At 39.6% G+C, this 15,648-nt stretch overlaps 1 protein-coding gene across 2 annotated transcripts in view; it reads left to right on the forward strand.

Moving 5' to 3' along the window:
* Positions 1 to 15,648, forward strand: part of tenm3 (teneurin transmembrane protein 3) — a 366,938-nt gene that overhangs the window by 169,685 nt on the left and 181,605 nt on the right. For both annotated transcript variants that reach the window (XM_041784623.1, XM_041784625.1), the window contains exons 4-5: positions 6,012 to 6,185; positions 9,381 to 9,445. In XM_041784623.1, the coding sequence (XP_041640557.1) occupies positions 6,012 to 6,185; positions 9,381 to 9,445 (239 nt within the window). The remainder of the gene's footprint in view (positions 1 to 6,011; positions 6,186 to 9,380; positions 9,446 to 15,648) is intronic.

Raw genomic sequence — 15,648 nt, forward strand, 5'->3', positions numbered from 1 at the left:
ACTGTTGAAGTCTTCCTGTGGTACCTCCGAGTGTTCAGCTTCACAGCCCAGGATAATTGCAGCTTCATGACTAATTGATACGAAGGTGATGTTTGCCATGAAAAGCAGGGAGGGAATGTAAAAATAGAAACAAAGGAACGAAAATCTTTTTTTTTTAGCATCTCAGGAGAGCCCATTGTCGCCAGATTGTGTTAGAAACATCTATTTTTTATTAGGCTGATACCAGTGACAGCAGCTTTCTGAGAAAATATGAAGAGAATATGAAACGTTTGTTTTTATTATGTTTTTTTTCTGATAAAAATTATCTTCAATCTTAACTGTGACAAATCTCCATTAACATCTGACTTTCCTGTGACGTTCGTCCCTGTTTCTCTATAAAGCACAACCAGATGAGACTATTCTATATTCACACCCTGCAGAGATGTGCTGCAGCGTTGCACTCTGATAAAAAAAAAATAATTGTCATGAATAAATATGTACCATCCACACTCTGAGGACAGAAACACCTCTGGCTGTGTGAACACAGGAACAAATTTGTCCATTAAAGAAACATAAATGCCATATCAGGTAAAGAAAGGCACAGACTGTGTACCAGCTTTCCTTGAGAGACGTTGTTGTCCCGGGATTATTGAATTTGTTCACACTGTTCACAATATTTGTCTCCATGGAGGAGCTACGAGGAACACTCATTTACATCTCTACATCTGTGACAAAGCAGAGTGCAGATATTAAGTTCTTACTTGTGAAATGATTTTTTAAATCAGAAGTAATCGTTGATTGTTAATCTGGATTAATCACAGATTAACCACACATTTGAAATTCAGTCATTCTCATATGCTGCCTATTAAAATGCACTTAGAGAGCCATGCTGACTAAATGAAGCAATGCTTATGAGTTGTTTGATTTACACCTCTTTCCACATTATTATGCAAATGACATTTTTCTCTTATTTTCCGAAATATTAATGCAAATGACAGAATATTTTTCAAGTCATCAGCCGAGCATAATTCAAATGTTTTTGAACAAACTTCATAATGATAATCATTATTTTTTTTAAATAAAAACCTCAAAATGCACTGTTCCATTTTATTAAGCATAACAGAGTTTTAAAACATTTTATAGGTCGTAAAGAACTGAAAACGATCATTTGTTGAATTTGCAGCATAAGGAGATCATATTTACTGAAATCAAAGCTATTTCAATCAAAAACATCTTAAGAGGCCAAGGTCCATGTTGACATAGGAGCCCTTCTTTGATATCCCCTTCACTATTCTTGCATCCATTGAACTTGTGAGTTTTTGGAGAGTTTCTGCTTGAATTTCTTTGCAAGATGTCAGAATATCCTCCCAGAGCTGCTGTTTTGATGTGAACTGCCTCCCACCCTCATAGATCTTTAGCTTGAGGATGCTCCAAAGGTTCTCAGTAGGGATGAGGTCAGGGGAGGATGGGGGCCACACCATGAGTTTCTCTCCTTTTATGCCCATAGCAGCCAATGACACAGAGGGATTCTTTGTAGCATGAGATGGAGCATTGTCATGCATAAAGAAAATTTTGCTACAGAAGGCACTGCTCTTCTTTTTGTACCATGGAAGAAAGTGGTCAGTCAGAAACTCTATATACTTTGCTGAGGCGTTTTTTTACACATTCAGGGACCCTAAAGGGGCCTACCAGCTCTCTCTCTGAATCCGGCCCAGAACATGACTCCGCCCCCTCCTTGCTGACGTCACAGCCTTGTTGGGACATGGTGGCCATCCACCAACCATCCACTACTCCTCCATCTGGACCATCAAGGGTTGCACAGCACTCATCAGTCAACAAGACTGTTTGAAAATGAGTCTTCATGTATTTCTGGGCCCACTGCAACCGTTTCTGCTTGTGAGTATTGGTTAGGGTGGGCTGAATAGTAGGTTTATACACGACTGCAAGCCTCTGGAGGATCCTACACCTTGAGGTTGGTGGGACTCCAGAGGCACCAGCAGCTTCAAATACTTGTTTGCTGCTTTGTAATGGCATTTTAGCAGCTGCTCTCTAAGTCTGATGAATTTTTCTGTCAGAAAACTTCCTCATTATGCCTTTATCTGCACAAACCCATCTGTGCTCTGAATCCACCTCAAATTTCTTCACAGTATGATGATCACGATTAATTTTTCCTGAAATATCAAATGTTTTCATTCCTTGTCCAAGGAATTACACTATTTGACACTTTTTGGCAGCAGAGAGATCCTTTTTGACATCCTGCAAAGAAATTCCAGCAGAAGCTCTCCAAAAACTCACAAGTTCAATGGATGCAAGAATAGTGACGGTGAAATCAAAGAAGTGGTCTTTAGGTTAACATGGAACTTGTCCTGTTAAGATGTTTTGATTGAAATAGCTTTGATTTTAGTAAATATGACCTCCTGATGCTGCAGTTTCTACAAATGACCATTTTCAGTTCTTTACGACCTATAAAATGTTTTAAAATTCTGCCGTGCTTAATAATATGGAACAGTGCATTTCGAGGTTTTATTTTAAAAAGATAATGGTTATCATTATGAAGTTTGTTAAAAAAAAATGTATATTTTGCTCTAATGGCTGATGACATGAAAATTTTCTGACTGTCATTTGCATTATTGTTTTGGAAAATAAGAGAAAAATGTAATTTTCATAATAATGTGGAAAGCGGTGTAGTTGATGAGCCCTGAAATATGGGTTTATGACATTTGACAATCAATGCATTCTGTTTTTATTTACATTTTACATAGTGTCCCAACTTTTTTTGCATTCGGGGTTGTACACTAAGAGACTGAGTTTGGTTGTGTTTGGTACAGCTTTTTTTTTTTTAGATGGTTTTGGGATTGAAAAGAAGGAAGTCTTATAATACCACCATAAAATGTAAGAAGCCAAATTATCTGCAGCTTTCTGAAGGATTTACTCGCCAACAAAAATTCCCTTTGCTTCCTTTTTTACTCCTTTGTTCCAGTCTACTCAAAGCGCTTTTTAACAATTCCTCAACAAAAGCCTTTGCTTGTGTGACTAACTACATCTCATGCTTTTGAGGAAATGCTTCAAATCACGTCCATGCTTTAATTTCATAACAAAACACAGTAACAGTGTCTTTCTCTCTTCTGCTTCTGTCTCCAACTCCATCTCCTGTGATTTAACTCTCTCCCTTTCTCCTGTGTTCCTCTATCTCTCTACATCTCGCCTGCAGGCAGGTATTAATTGAAGGGTTCTTGTTATAATAGGTTCTAATTGTTAATCACACTGCCTTGTTAGAGAGCAGTCTGATTGTAATTACAGATGCTCGTTAGCTGGGCTTCTGTCATTAATTAGACATTGTGACCTTGGTAATTACTGCAGCTTCACATGCATGTGCCTGTGATTTTCTCCTGACAGCTTTTCCACGCAGACAGACGTATTAATAAAGCTTCTTATATGTGCTTAAAGCAATCAATACTAATCTGTGCACTCACGGACATTACTGACAGACATGATTTACCATGCAGTGGTTCCTTGCGTTTTGCATGGGTAAATTGCAGATGACTTATGGGTAATGACTCAGTGCAGGACTGAAGGCAGAAGGTGGTTCTGCTCCAGTACAGAGATGCACAATGGAAAGAATAAATACACGTCACGGGCTTCATTAATCAACTTAATGGGCACAATAAAGCTATGGCAGCCTGCGTTGTGACTAATAGTCAGAGAAACAGTTGTGTGAGATTAAAAGAGTCATGGCTATTGTGGTCCAAACACAGTGAGTCACAGTTATGCCGCTGCAATTAGCCTTTTAGAATTTGTGTTGGCTGGCCTCAGACCATGTGATTTAAAAAAGATATTTTTGTTGGGCGCAGCAGAGACTGTGTTAACCTCGTCATACAACATCCAAACCTGAGGGGTGTTTTGGAAAGGAAGCACCAAAAGCTTGATGTGTTGTTAAAATCGGAGGCTTGGGGGAACTGGAACCTCTCTGATTTCCCAGCCAAACTAAACTCAGAGATTTTTCCATTGTGGGGGAGGTTATAACGCCTGTGCATGCTGTGAACATCAACAAACTGGTGCACCAAGTCTCCATGTTTGTTTTCATGCCCCGCTCCTCACAGCAAGGTGGAATAGTTCACCTTAATGAGTTTTTGGGTCGCTTTTCTCAAGGTTTTGACCTTCATCAGAACGCAAGAGAGAGAGAGGAGTAACAGGCCAAAGGTTAGAATTGCAGCAGGATCCCTTGAAAGGAAGGTACCGAGCTGTCCCGCTGGTCACTCAGCTCTCTGGCACTGCTCCTGAAATCTGATCTGCAGACCTAACAGAGAAGACAATGTTTTTATTTCGCTTATTATCTCTCCTTTTAAAGGTCAGCAAAGCCTTACACTTTACTCAACCGACACCCTGTATCGCTGTTTTTAAAATAAAAGTGTTCTTTTTGACTAATATTTAAATTTTTTTTAAAAAAAAGTGAATCACTTACATTAATTTTACAAATCAAATCGGCCCCTTTGAATTGTGAGGTTGTGTCTGCATTCTGAGTAGTTTTGAGAAACTGAGCTTTAAAGTTTTGGTATCTGAAGTAGGAAAACTGGTAGGTGGTACCAGCCTCTTTCTTTCATACATGAACTTGCCAGTCAACCTGAATATACTCGAAACTGCTGATATCAAATTTCTGTTATATTTGCAAATATATATATTTTTAGAACAGGTTAAATGTCGATAGAACTTTCTTATTCTGAAAACCCAGGTTCTGCTTGAAATATATGTTACTGTTGCACTTCCATTCCCTCAAATATTTCCAACAATATTCAAAGCCAAAAGTATTTAATTATAGGTATATTCGATGTATCTCATTATGCCAGATGTCATAAGAAACTTTAATAAAACAAACTGATTTACCTTAAAGACTGGTGGTTAACTGACATAGGGGGCCTAAAAAAACAACAACTTCATGCAAAGAAAATTCTGAGACAGAGGCAGAGAACAAGAGGGAGATCCTAAATAAATAAATGTCAAGTCAAGTCAAAGTTTATTTATAGAGCACGTTTAAAAACAACCTCGACCTTGAACAAAGTGCTGTACATGGGTACAATATAATCTTGCATACACTTAAAAAACAGTCATGATAATAACAACAATAATGGAATAAATTTGAATCATCAAATTTAATCATCAAATTACTGTGTGCAAATGCCGTTTACTGCTTTGTTGTTGTATGTTTATGTTTGAAAGGAAAACATCAGGGAAATTTAAAACAAGCCATGCAACTTTGCAAGTGACCTCAATAACTTACAAAATAACTGCAGCAAATTCAAAGAAAAAGTAAAATTCAGAATAAAAGCAGTGTGTGAAAACACAGGTGGTCTAAAAGAAAATATATTAATAATAATAAAAACAGTCCAGGCTTTTCTACAGGCTTTTCTGCTTGTCAAGTTGGGGGTTGTGGGGGCTGGAACCTATCCCAGCTGTCACTGGGCGAGGGGCGGGGTTCACCCTGGACTGCTCTCAGACAATCACATAGAAACAGACAAGCAGGCACGCCCACATCCACACCTATGGCCAATTTAGAGTCACCAATTAACTTAACAAGCATGTCTTTTGTGGTGGACGGAAACTGGAGTACTCAGAGAGAACCCTCGTTTGCACGGGGAGAACATGCACACAAACATGCAGCCCAGGGGCAATCTCATCATTGGGACAATGATAGAGATACAGCTTTTATTTTGAAACTTTACATTCAGGCTGCGATGCTTTCTAAGTTCAGTTAATCTTCCCTGGCACATCATGTTTTTTTAAACCTAGTACTTCTCAGAGCAGTGGTTCTCTGTGTCCAGAGTATTCTCCTACATGACTTGAGAATCAAACCATCAAGTTCAACAGTCCTCAAAAAGCATAATCAGGCACAACTCTACCCAGGGTTCCCTGCTACTTTGACGTTATATGCTGTTAATATTTTGATTGAGAGCCCCCTAGTGGCAGATTTTATACTGTATTTAATGGTTTACTAGATCTAATTTCTCTCCTATTCTCCCCTTTTTTTTCGCTTGCAGGCACTTCCTCTTCAAGACAGGTACAGGCACCACCCCCCTCTTCTCCACGGCAACACCTGGCTACACCATGGCAACAGGCTCCGTGTACTCACCGCCCACCAGGCCTCTGCCGAGGAACACGCTGTCCCGCTCCGCCTTCAAGTTCAAGAAATCCTCCAAGTACTGCTCATGGAGGTGAGACGGGAAATAAATGTTTTGTGTTTGATTATGGCATCAGGAAAATGCAAATTAAATTCCTGTGAGGAAAACTATTCAGGCTAGAAAAAAAATGGGGAGAGCCTTTTTTGGCTCTTTTGTCAGATAAAGATGTCTTTTTTTTTTTTGCTGAATTTCTAGCTTGTCTGGGGCTGTAGTTTGCGTCCTTATCAAAGTTTAAGTTGGAATAAACAGCTGCCTATTTGACCACGTTTTTCAGCGTATTTAGCAGCATTTGACTCACTGTAAATACTCCTCTCAAACACAGCTCAGTATTTAGATTATCTCCTGCTAATGTACATTCGGGGGATTTACTGTAAAGCTGATTATAATTGAAGCTTTGACAACATCCTGAAATCCACGCTGGTGTTTGTAAAACAAATGGCAAAGAAGCAGGATTCAGTAAGGTATGTATTTAGAAAAAAACCCACACATTTCTGTGAGATATAATCTCAGACGTGTGTTTTATTTGGACGGAATTGAAAGCAATCAATTTAAACATCTGCTTATTGATGATTTAATTAGCTCAACTCTTCAGGGAAAAGCATACAGACTGCTATCTGGTGGTCTTTTACATAAAACTATCTTTAATAAAAACTTTAAGACCTTCGGACCTTGATTTTCTGTCCCCAAACACTAAGGGTAGTTTCACATGAGAGACCAGGGCCCAGATCTGAGTACACCAGTCCCTGGTTCTTTTGAAGCTTACAGTACTGAACTTCTTCCATGAGGATGGAAGAAATGAGCCAAAGGATGATGCATGATTTTAGCTGGACTTAAACTGGGCTAAATTCAAACCAGAATGTTAGTGCTGGACTATTAGACATTCCAGTTCCATGGTTTCTCTCCACTGTATGGAACAGTAATAAAGACACATTACTTGGTCAAAAGTATTCGGCCAACTGACCATTACACCACCTGGGACTGACTTGTATTTAAACACAAGTACTTTGACTTTGAGTTGGCCCCCTTTTTGCAGCTGTAACAGTCTCCATTCTTCTTGGAACGCTTTCCACAAAATTTTTGATTGTTTCTGTGGGAATGTGTGCCCATTCATTCTGTAGAGCATTAATGAGGTCAGGCCTCGGTTCCAGTTCATCCCAAATGTGCTCAGTGGAGTTTAGGACAGGACTCTGCGTGGGCCAGTCAAGTTTTTCCAAACCAAACTCATAAAACAATGTCTTTATAGTCCTATATAGCATTGTCCAGAATGTCTTGGTATGCTGAAGCATTAAGACTGGCCTTCACTCGAGATAAGGGGGCCTAGCCCAGACCCTGAAAAACAGCCCCATACCATTATCCCCCCTCCGCCAAACTTCACAGTCAGAAGTTCGAAAGGTAATATTCTCCTGGCATCTGCCAAACTCAGACTGGCCCATCTGACTGCCACACGGAGCAGCATGATTGGTCTCCTCCACAGAACACGTTTCCACTGCTCCACACTCCAGTGTTAGTATGCTTTACAACACTCCTGTCAGCTAGCTAGCTTGCATTCTGGTTGACAGAAATGTAGCTTCTGCCTGTCAGTAAAATGAGACTCTTCAATCAGTCCGCAGTGAGGTTTTCCCTCGATATAATCTAAACCATTGTGGTACAAAAAATTCACCCCCCGTACATTGAGAGCACATGAAGACATTAGCTAATGAGACACGTTTGGTTTTTCGAACCAGGCTGTAAACCAGTCTATTTCTAGTGTAAAAAATGGCTGTTTAACAGGTGTCCGGATGGGACTTCTGGTGTTCCTGCAGCCAGCCTCAAGTGGACACTTGCGGTATTGCAATTTTTTGCGCCTCTTCATTGGCTTAATTTTTTCAGGACCAGAGGTTGCCGCTTGTTACAAACTCAGTCTGAGCAGCAGGTGGCGGTATGCATGTAGCTGTTTTACAAACCCAGCAAAAAGCTACCATGGCAACCATTCAGGTCATGACCTTAAGGAAGATTGTTTTTGTTTTAACCCAGCAAAAAAGTCCATCCTGTCACCACGGATGATTAAAAATCACTTTATAAGTTTTTGAGTTGACAGGAGACTTTAACTGCCTTTGCATGTCATGTCACTGACTCCAACTCGTGTTCATCCATAAGGTGAGTCATAACAGACTGTTTAATGACTGGATTTTGATGATTTCCACCTTTTTTGGGGGGGAAAATGTGAACAAACTCCTGCGCCATGGAAAGAAGTTTTGTTTTTACGATGACGTCATAAAGCTGATACGATGCTCTATCCCATGCATGTAGCACAGGGGGGAAAAGGGTACTGATTACCCAGGCCCACAGTAGGGAGGGGCCCTTGAGAGGCCTGCAATGAAATGTTTTTATTTATTTTTCTTAATACTTAGTGTCATTATTGAATCAAAATCCAATAAATGAATCGGTCAACAACCTGCAATTTGCATCAAACAGAGTAAAAACAATATTGGGGGGGCCCCTGGTCCAGCACTGTGAAATAATGCAAGTAAATTAAATGTAACCATAGTAAAAATCCATCCATCCATCTTTTTCCACTTAAAAATATTAATATTAATTATTTCTGGGGTCCCAAAACCCCTAGCTACACCCCTGCTTTGTGCCATATATGGGCGCGGTTGCATTCACGCCTCATCTGAACTGTGCCACTTGAAACACACCCGGGACCACCTCCCCATGTGGGCCTGTCCCGGGCCCGGGCACAGTTCATCTACAAAACGAACTGGACTTTGTGCTCAAGTGATCTGGGACCGGGCCCCTGCTGTGAATGCCACCTAAATCAGCTGAAAGAAAATAAATGCAACAAAATGTATTAACCAAATAGCTTTTTTTAAATTAAAACTGGACTAAATTTGAGATTTTTTGTCCTTCTGCCCTTTACTTTGGTCAACCTCGTACCTGAAATTATGTGTTTGCCCTGTAAATACTAGATTTCAGTCCTATCTCTGAGCTTTTTGACCTTTCCACTCTCACATCAGGGGATAAAGGTAGAAGATGAACGAGCTGGGTCTAAATGTGTTTGCCTTCATTAGTTACGTTGTCTAATAGAGAAAAATAATCATAACTGGCATTTTTATGTATTTTTTCATGCAGTGATAAGCAGCTGTCAGGAGATATTTCTTTGTGTTTTGTGAAGGTCACTGAGACAAAATGAACAAAAATGAGGCTGACAGCAGCACATCACAGATGTCTTTTTGTTCCTCTCCTCAGGTGTACGGCCCTCAGTGCTGTAGGACTGTCTGTGCTGCTCTCTGTGCTGCTCTGCTACTGCATAGGTAAGACCACACGACTTTCTGTTTCAGTATCAGCTCTGCGACTGGATACACACCTATCAGTCTGAAGGGTTTCCTTTCTGCTTCCCCGGACGTGTCCACTGTTCATCTCTCCTCTGATCTTGTCCGGTCTCCTTCTATCACAGCCTTCTTCTTCTCTTGTTGCAGCATGCATGCATCCTTTTTACTTCGGTAGTCTGAGCCAATCAGATAAACACAGTGCAAGGTTTCCTTTCCCCAGACCTTTCCTCATCTGTGAGCTGTTGAGCAGGATGTGATGTAGGTGATGTGAAGGCTAATATGACTGCAGATTTTGCACTAATCTGTAGCAGGAATCCACCTTGGACACATGTTTGAATATTGTAGGCAAACGATGTTTCTAAGCTGCACCACCAGAGTTTAAAGTCACTCCAGCACTCAGCAATGATCATGTTTCAACTGATTTGTTGGTATCCATCAATAAATATTGATCCAGACTTGAATCATTGTAAGAAACAGTGATGATAGAAAAATATACCATTCATCAAAGTGTTGAAATGCTTTTTGCACAGCGGAGCTTTTCTCCAGAGGTGCTGATGAAAGAGAGGAATCTTCTGAGAGGAATTACTCAGATTCTTCATTGTCAGGTTTATTCAGGATTAGATCACTCTGACAAAGGTGGTGATGAAAAGTGCTTTTTTTAACACCACAAAGGGAAAACACCAATTCTTCTGCATATTTCCTCAGAGATAGTTTCTTTTTTCCAGCCTTAATCAAATGTAAAATTACGCTAAAACAGACTTTTCTTGCATTGATTTTCTTACATTTTTTATTACCAGCGAAGGTGCGTGTGGCACACAAGGGCGATTTTTGCTAGTATGTAAATGATAATTATAGCTTTAATATCACACTCTTACTGAACTGCACTTTTGCAGCCAAGAACAACCTGCTACTGTGAGAAACATGCATCATTGATTACGGGCTTTGCAACTGATTGATCTTGATTACATGCATGTATACGTATATGCAGGGAAATATTGCATTAGAAGTAGTTTTGGGCATAGCAGTGGCCATAGACAGATTGTATATTTATCTTTATTTTACTCTCAGACAGTACTGGATGAGTGTTGATTTGGATGGAGTAACTAATAAAGATCAAAAGTCCAAGAAAGTTTTCATCAAGTTTACAAAGCTAATGTGAACCGCTGAATGAACAGTGGGATTTTTGGGATTCATTTGCATTCACTTCATTTTTTGGATGCGTTATTTCTTGCATAATTAATTTATATAAATTAAAACCATTTGAACCTTTTTGTTATTATTATTTTTATTTTTCTTAAACGTATGACAGCTATCATTCTGCATGATGCACTTAACAAACAGATGTTAAGACAGCTGATGCTTTAACTTTCTACAAATTCCAGTCAGAGAAATTAAAGGTCACATATTTTACTGGTTCAAGACAAGTTTATATTGGTCTCAGAGGTCCCCAAAGCCTGCCTGTGAAGTTTGTAGCTGAAAAAAAACACTCTAGTATTGGATTTTTGCATGTCTTAAAACTCCTCTGTTTCAGCCCTGCTCAGAACGAGCTGTTTCTGTGGCTTTAAATGTTGATGAGATGTCTGACTCCGCCCCTCTCAGGTAATGGATGCGGCTTCATGGATGTGGCTCTCCCGATCCTCTTTTCAGCTGGCAGCTGAGAGGAGGAGCAAGAGAGGAGGGCAGATCTTTCCTCCCAAAAATCTGACAACAGCTTATTCAGAACACATTTACTGAAAGGTGGAGAAAGAGAGGGGAGGGAATGGATTTTTCTGATTCTTGGGGGGATTGTGGACATATTTTATTAAGGAAATCCTGAAAAAGTGTACTTTGCATAATATGCGATCTTTAATAACTTCTCGAAAAAGTACATGTACCCAAAAAAGCTACAATTATGGTAACCTAAGTTTTTTTAATCCCTGCTTTCAAGTAACAATACTGCCTCAAAACATCGACTTAACCCTTAGAGGTCCAGTCCTATTTTGCCATTTTGTTAATACATTTCTTTTGAAAATATAAACCACCTCAAAAATGTTACCATGCTCATGTTTGGTATCATTTTTGTTTCTGCAATATCTAAACTTTATGAAATGAAAACTGTAATTTTAAGTTAAAATTACTGTATTACATATAGGACTTTCAAAAAACACAACCCCACCAAAAAATTGATTTTTAAAAAGTGTTATTTAAAACAATACATACATATATACAATATATATATATATATGTATATATAAATGTTTATGTCAAATTCAAATGATCATATTTCCTGTTTTCTTTGTGTTTTTGATGACAAACAAAAACTAAAGAAAGCTTAAAAATCCCACTTTCCACACAAAATGATTGCAATGAAAATGTGGCTTTGTTTTCATGCTATCATGTGACAAAAATAGCAGATGGTGAAATCCTGCAGGCATGATCGTGGACCCCTTATGGTTAAAGTTGGAGCTTGATGATCTTTCTATCATAAGGTAATGCAACGGGCTAACGATAATATTCAGCGGTGCTTTGGTGACAAGGAATAATTTGCCCTTCACTTCCCAAAAGGCAGCATTATTCACCACAACACATCCAAATACATAAAGCTGTCCCTACTTTTGTAGACTTCAAGCTTTGGCAAAGGAAGGATTCTCCACTCTACTGGCATGTAAACATGACTGAAAAAAGGTTCTGGCCGTTTCTAGTGATTGAACTAGTGTCCATGTGCAGTGAAAGGGTCACAGCTGCTCAAAACCTGCAGTTTAATTCATGTTTTAATTTTTCTGCTGTGATGTGCACATGCATCAATTTGAAGAAAATGGGAAATACACCACTCCAAGTCAACCCACAGCTCATTTAATCAAAACTAACCGGGTAAGCACTTGTAGAGCTGTCCCATGATGCAAGGAATGACCAGTAGAATTAGCATTTAATTCTATGAGGTGAGGAAAAGCAGGCTGTGACATGCAGTTATGGTTGTTGCGTTGGTGTGTGCTTTGGCTCCTTTATAATATGGCAATGTGAACGCAAAAGGCCCAGAGGGAAAAATGCAACAATGAATCATTTAACCATGTGAATGAGAACAAGACGAAGGAGCTATATGTGTGAAAACATCCTTAGAGACATAACGCATGGTTTTTGGGCCAAAATATCAGTAAAATGTGCAATTTTCAGACTGTTGCATGAAAATAGGACACCTGGAATAAAACTGTAATACTGTGGGAATCAGTCATGAGAGCTTCTTGGGAAGCTGGCAAAATTATCACGATACTTTAGTGTTTAATGTCTACCGGGAGAGAAATTCGAGATTTTTAAGGCTAGAAGTGATCTTTTCAACTTTCCTGAGTCTGGACTGCACTGCAGTGGAAAACTTAGAAAAGATTGGCTGTGACATCAACTTTTTTGAATTGATTTAACTGTGTTTTAATCACTTCTTGATTTGGCTGTTGATATTGGAACGCTACTTAATTGTGCGCTCATCCAAGTTATTTTTAACCTCTTGAAGTTGGCTGAACCGGAGCTGACATTAGAGAAAATGTCGGAGGAGGCTTTATTTTTTCTTCTCTGATGAGAACATTTTGTAAATTTTTATGCATTGCATTGCTTAGATAAAATATTTGTATTATAAACATCAGATTTAGAGGTGCAGACTGCAGCCAAAAAACAAAATCCTAAGAGATGTCTCACATTTTGCTTTTCCTTTCTCCTTTCATGGCTTTAAAGCTGTCAGTTTGCTGCTGGTCTGACTTGACGGTGATATTATATTTATTTATTTATTCTTTAAACCCGGAGAGAAAAAGAGAAAGAGGAATCATAAAAAAAGAGAGTGAAAGGAAGAGAGGGGTTTTATATAAAGGTCGCTGATTCCCACAATGAACTGAGGCAATTATGATCGCAGCTCGGATGGTCCTTGGACTTGGGTATCTCTTCCCTTCGGCTAAACTGTGTGTGCCGGTGTTTGTGCGTGGGTGGAGGGGGGAATTCGGTGTATCGTGCTGGGCTAAGTGTGTGTGTGTGAATCATGGGCTCCCTCGTGCAGAGTAGTAAGAAAGATGTTTTTTAGTTGAAGCATCTGTGAGCAGTTTCCTGGGATTTTTTTTTTATCCATGCACACATATTCTCTCTCTCACTCTCTACACACCCACACACCAGTGAGTCCATCCCATACATGGATGAGCACATGCACAGGGTAACACACATACACCCAATTAGGCCTTTACAGTACTTACCAGAGCTGAGCAATGATAGCAATGACACACACACAAACTGTAGGTTGACATACAGTGCTGTGGAAAAGTATATTTCCCCCCTATGATTTTTTTTTTTTTTTTTTTTTTTTTTTGTCACAATTAAATGTTTCAGATCATCAAACAGATTTTGATAGTAGACAAAGATAACCTGAGAACCTACCTGGCCCTATGTGAAAGAGTTATTTCCCCCTAAACCTAACAACTGGTTGTTCCATCCTTGGCGGCAACAGCTGCGTGAATGTGTTTGTGATAACTGGATCATTATTTGGTAGAAAGCAGAATTCATCAACTATGGCCGGTGGTCAAGGTCCTGATGCAGCAAAGCAGTCCCAGACCATCACACAACCTCCATGTTTGACTGTTGGTCTGATGTTCTTTGATGAAATGCTGTTAGTTTTACTCCAGGTGTGACGGGACGCTCACAAGTTATGTCTGGTAAATCCATAGCATTTTTCCCCAGAAGTCTTGGGGATCATCAGGATGTTTTTAGTCAAATGTGAGACGAGCCTTTGTGTTCTGTTTGCTCAGCAGTGGTTTTGGCCTTGGAACTTTCCCATGATGCCATTGTTGCCCAGTCTCTTTCTTATGGTTAAGTCATGAACTCTGACCCTAACTGAGTCAGTGAGGCCTGCAGGTCTTTAGATCTTCTGGGTTCTTTTGTGACCTTCCTGGATCAGTCGCCATGTGTTCTTTGAGTCATTTTGGTTGGCTGGCCTCTCCTTGGAAGGTTCCCCACTGTTCACAGTTTTCTCCATTTGTGGATAATGGCGCTAAATGTAGTTCACTTGAGTCCCAGAGCCTTGGGGATGGCTTTGTGACCTTTTCCATACTGAGAGATGTCAGTAACTTACCCACACACCAACACATATGTCGTCGGCCATCTTTCTTTTGGGATTAGCCTTGGATTTTAAACATGTCTGGCTCCGCCCCCGCTCTGATCGCTGGGTCCTCAGCTGAAATTCAGCTGCTGCTTTAGCCGTCTGCAGTCTTCCAGGTAAATACCGTAAACTCTGCTCACACTGATCCATTAACAAATCATATCATGAATGTAGCTTTCACAAGCATATTATGGGCATTTCTGTCTATTTAAATTAAGTTGAAGCAAAGCATTATGGGTGTTTTTTTCTTCTTCCCTCTGGTAAACGGTGGTCCAGTGTATTGGGGATAATAAAGGAAGCAATGACACTCCTTTTCTTATCTTTCAGGGAATTCAAACAGCTCCTTCTATGTCTGATACTTTGGTGTTTCTCTCAGTAAGCAACCTTTCTATCCAAAAAGTTCTATAGGAACTGTGCACACACAAAAATATAATCTATAACACAACAGTCAGGCCAACAGTTCATTAATGCAAGCTATTGCATGTTAAAAGGAGGACCAAGGCCATTTTTTTTAATGGCCGCTTAGTTTAGATGCAAGGCCAGATTGTGTTTAACAAACACGCTCACATACAGAGATATAAAACCCTCCTCTGTGACTAATTGAGCCGAAGTGTTCCTCATAAAATAAGACCCTGCATGAAGAGAGCTGCAACTCCCCCGTCCACTAAACACTTTTCATTAAACTCCTCTCTGTGACTCATGCAGGGTGATTAAAAGTCTAATTTCTATCTAAAATTATGCACAAAACCTAATTTTTATTACTTTTTTGTTGTTTTTCCCTGATTATCCTCTCAGTGTGAGTCAAATGAGTTAAAAAACAAGCAAAACACTTCTCTCATGTTTATTTCCTTAGCTTCCACGGCTGTATTTTCAGCATTTGCATGCAGGCTGATGATGTATAGGATACATGTTTGGTATATTTGCAGGAGCTGCAAGCTTAATTATTTAATCTCCTGAATCTGCCACGTCAGGAGTTTGTAAAATAACAAGGACACGGTGTCAGAGATGCAAAGCACCGACCTCATAAATGATGTCAGTGTAGCTCAGATGAATATGCATGCTGTAGAATAATTTATGTAAA

This window comes from Cheilinus undulatus, linkage group 4 (assembly GCF_018320785.1).
Source record: "Cheilinus undulatus linkage group 4, ASM1832078v1, whole genome shotgun sequence".
In the NCBI taxonomy this organism is placed as follows: domain Eukaryota; kingdom Metazoa; phylum Chordata; class Actinopteri; order Labriformes; family Labridae; genus Cheilinus; species Cheilinus undulatus.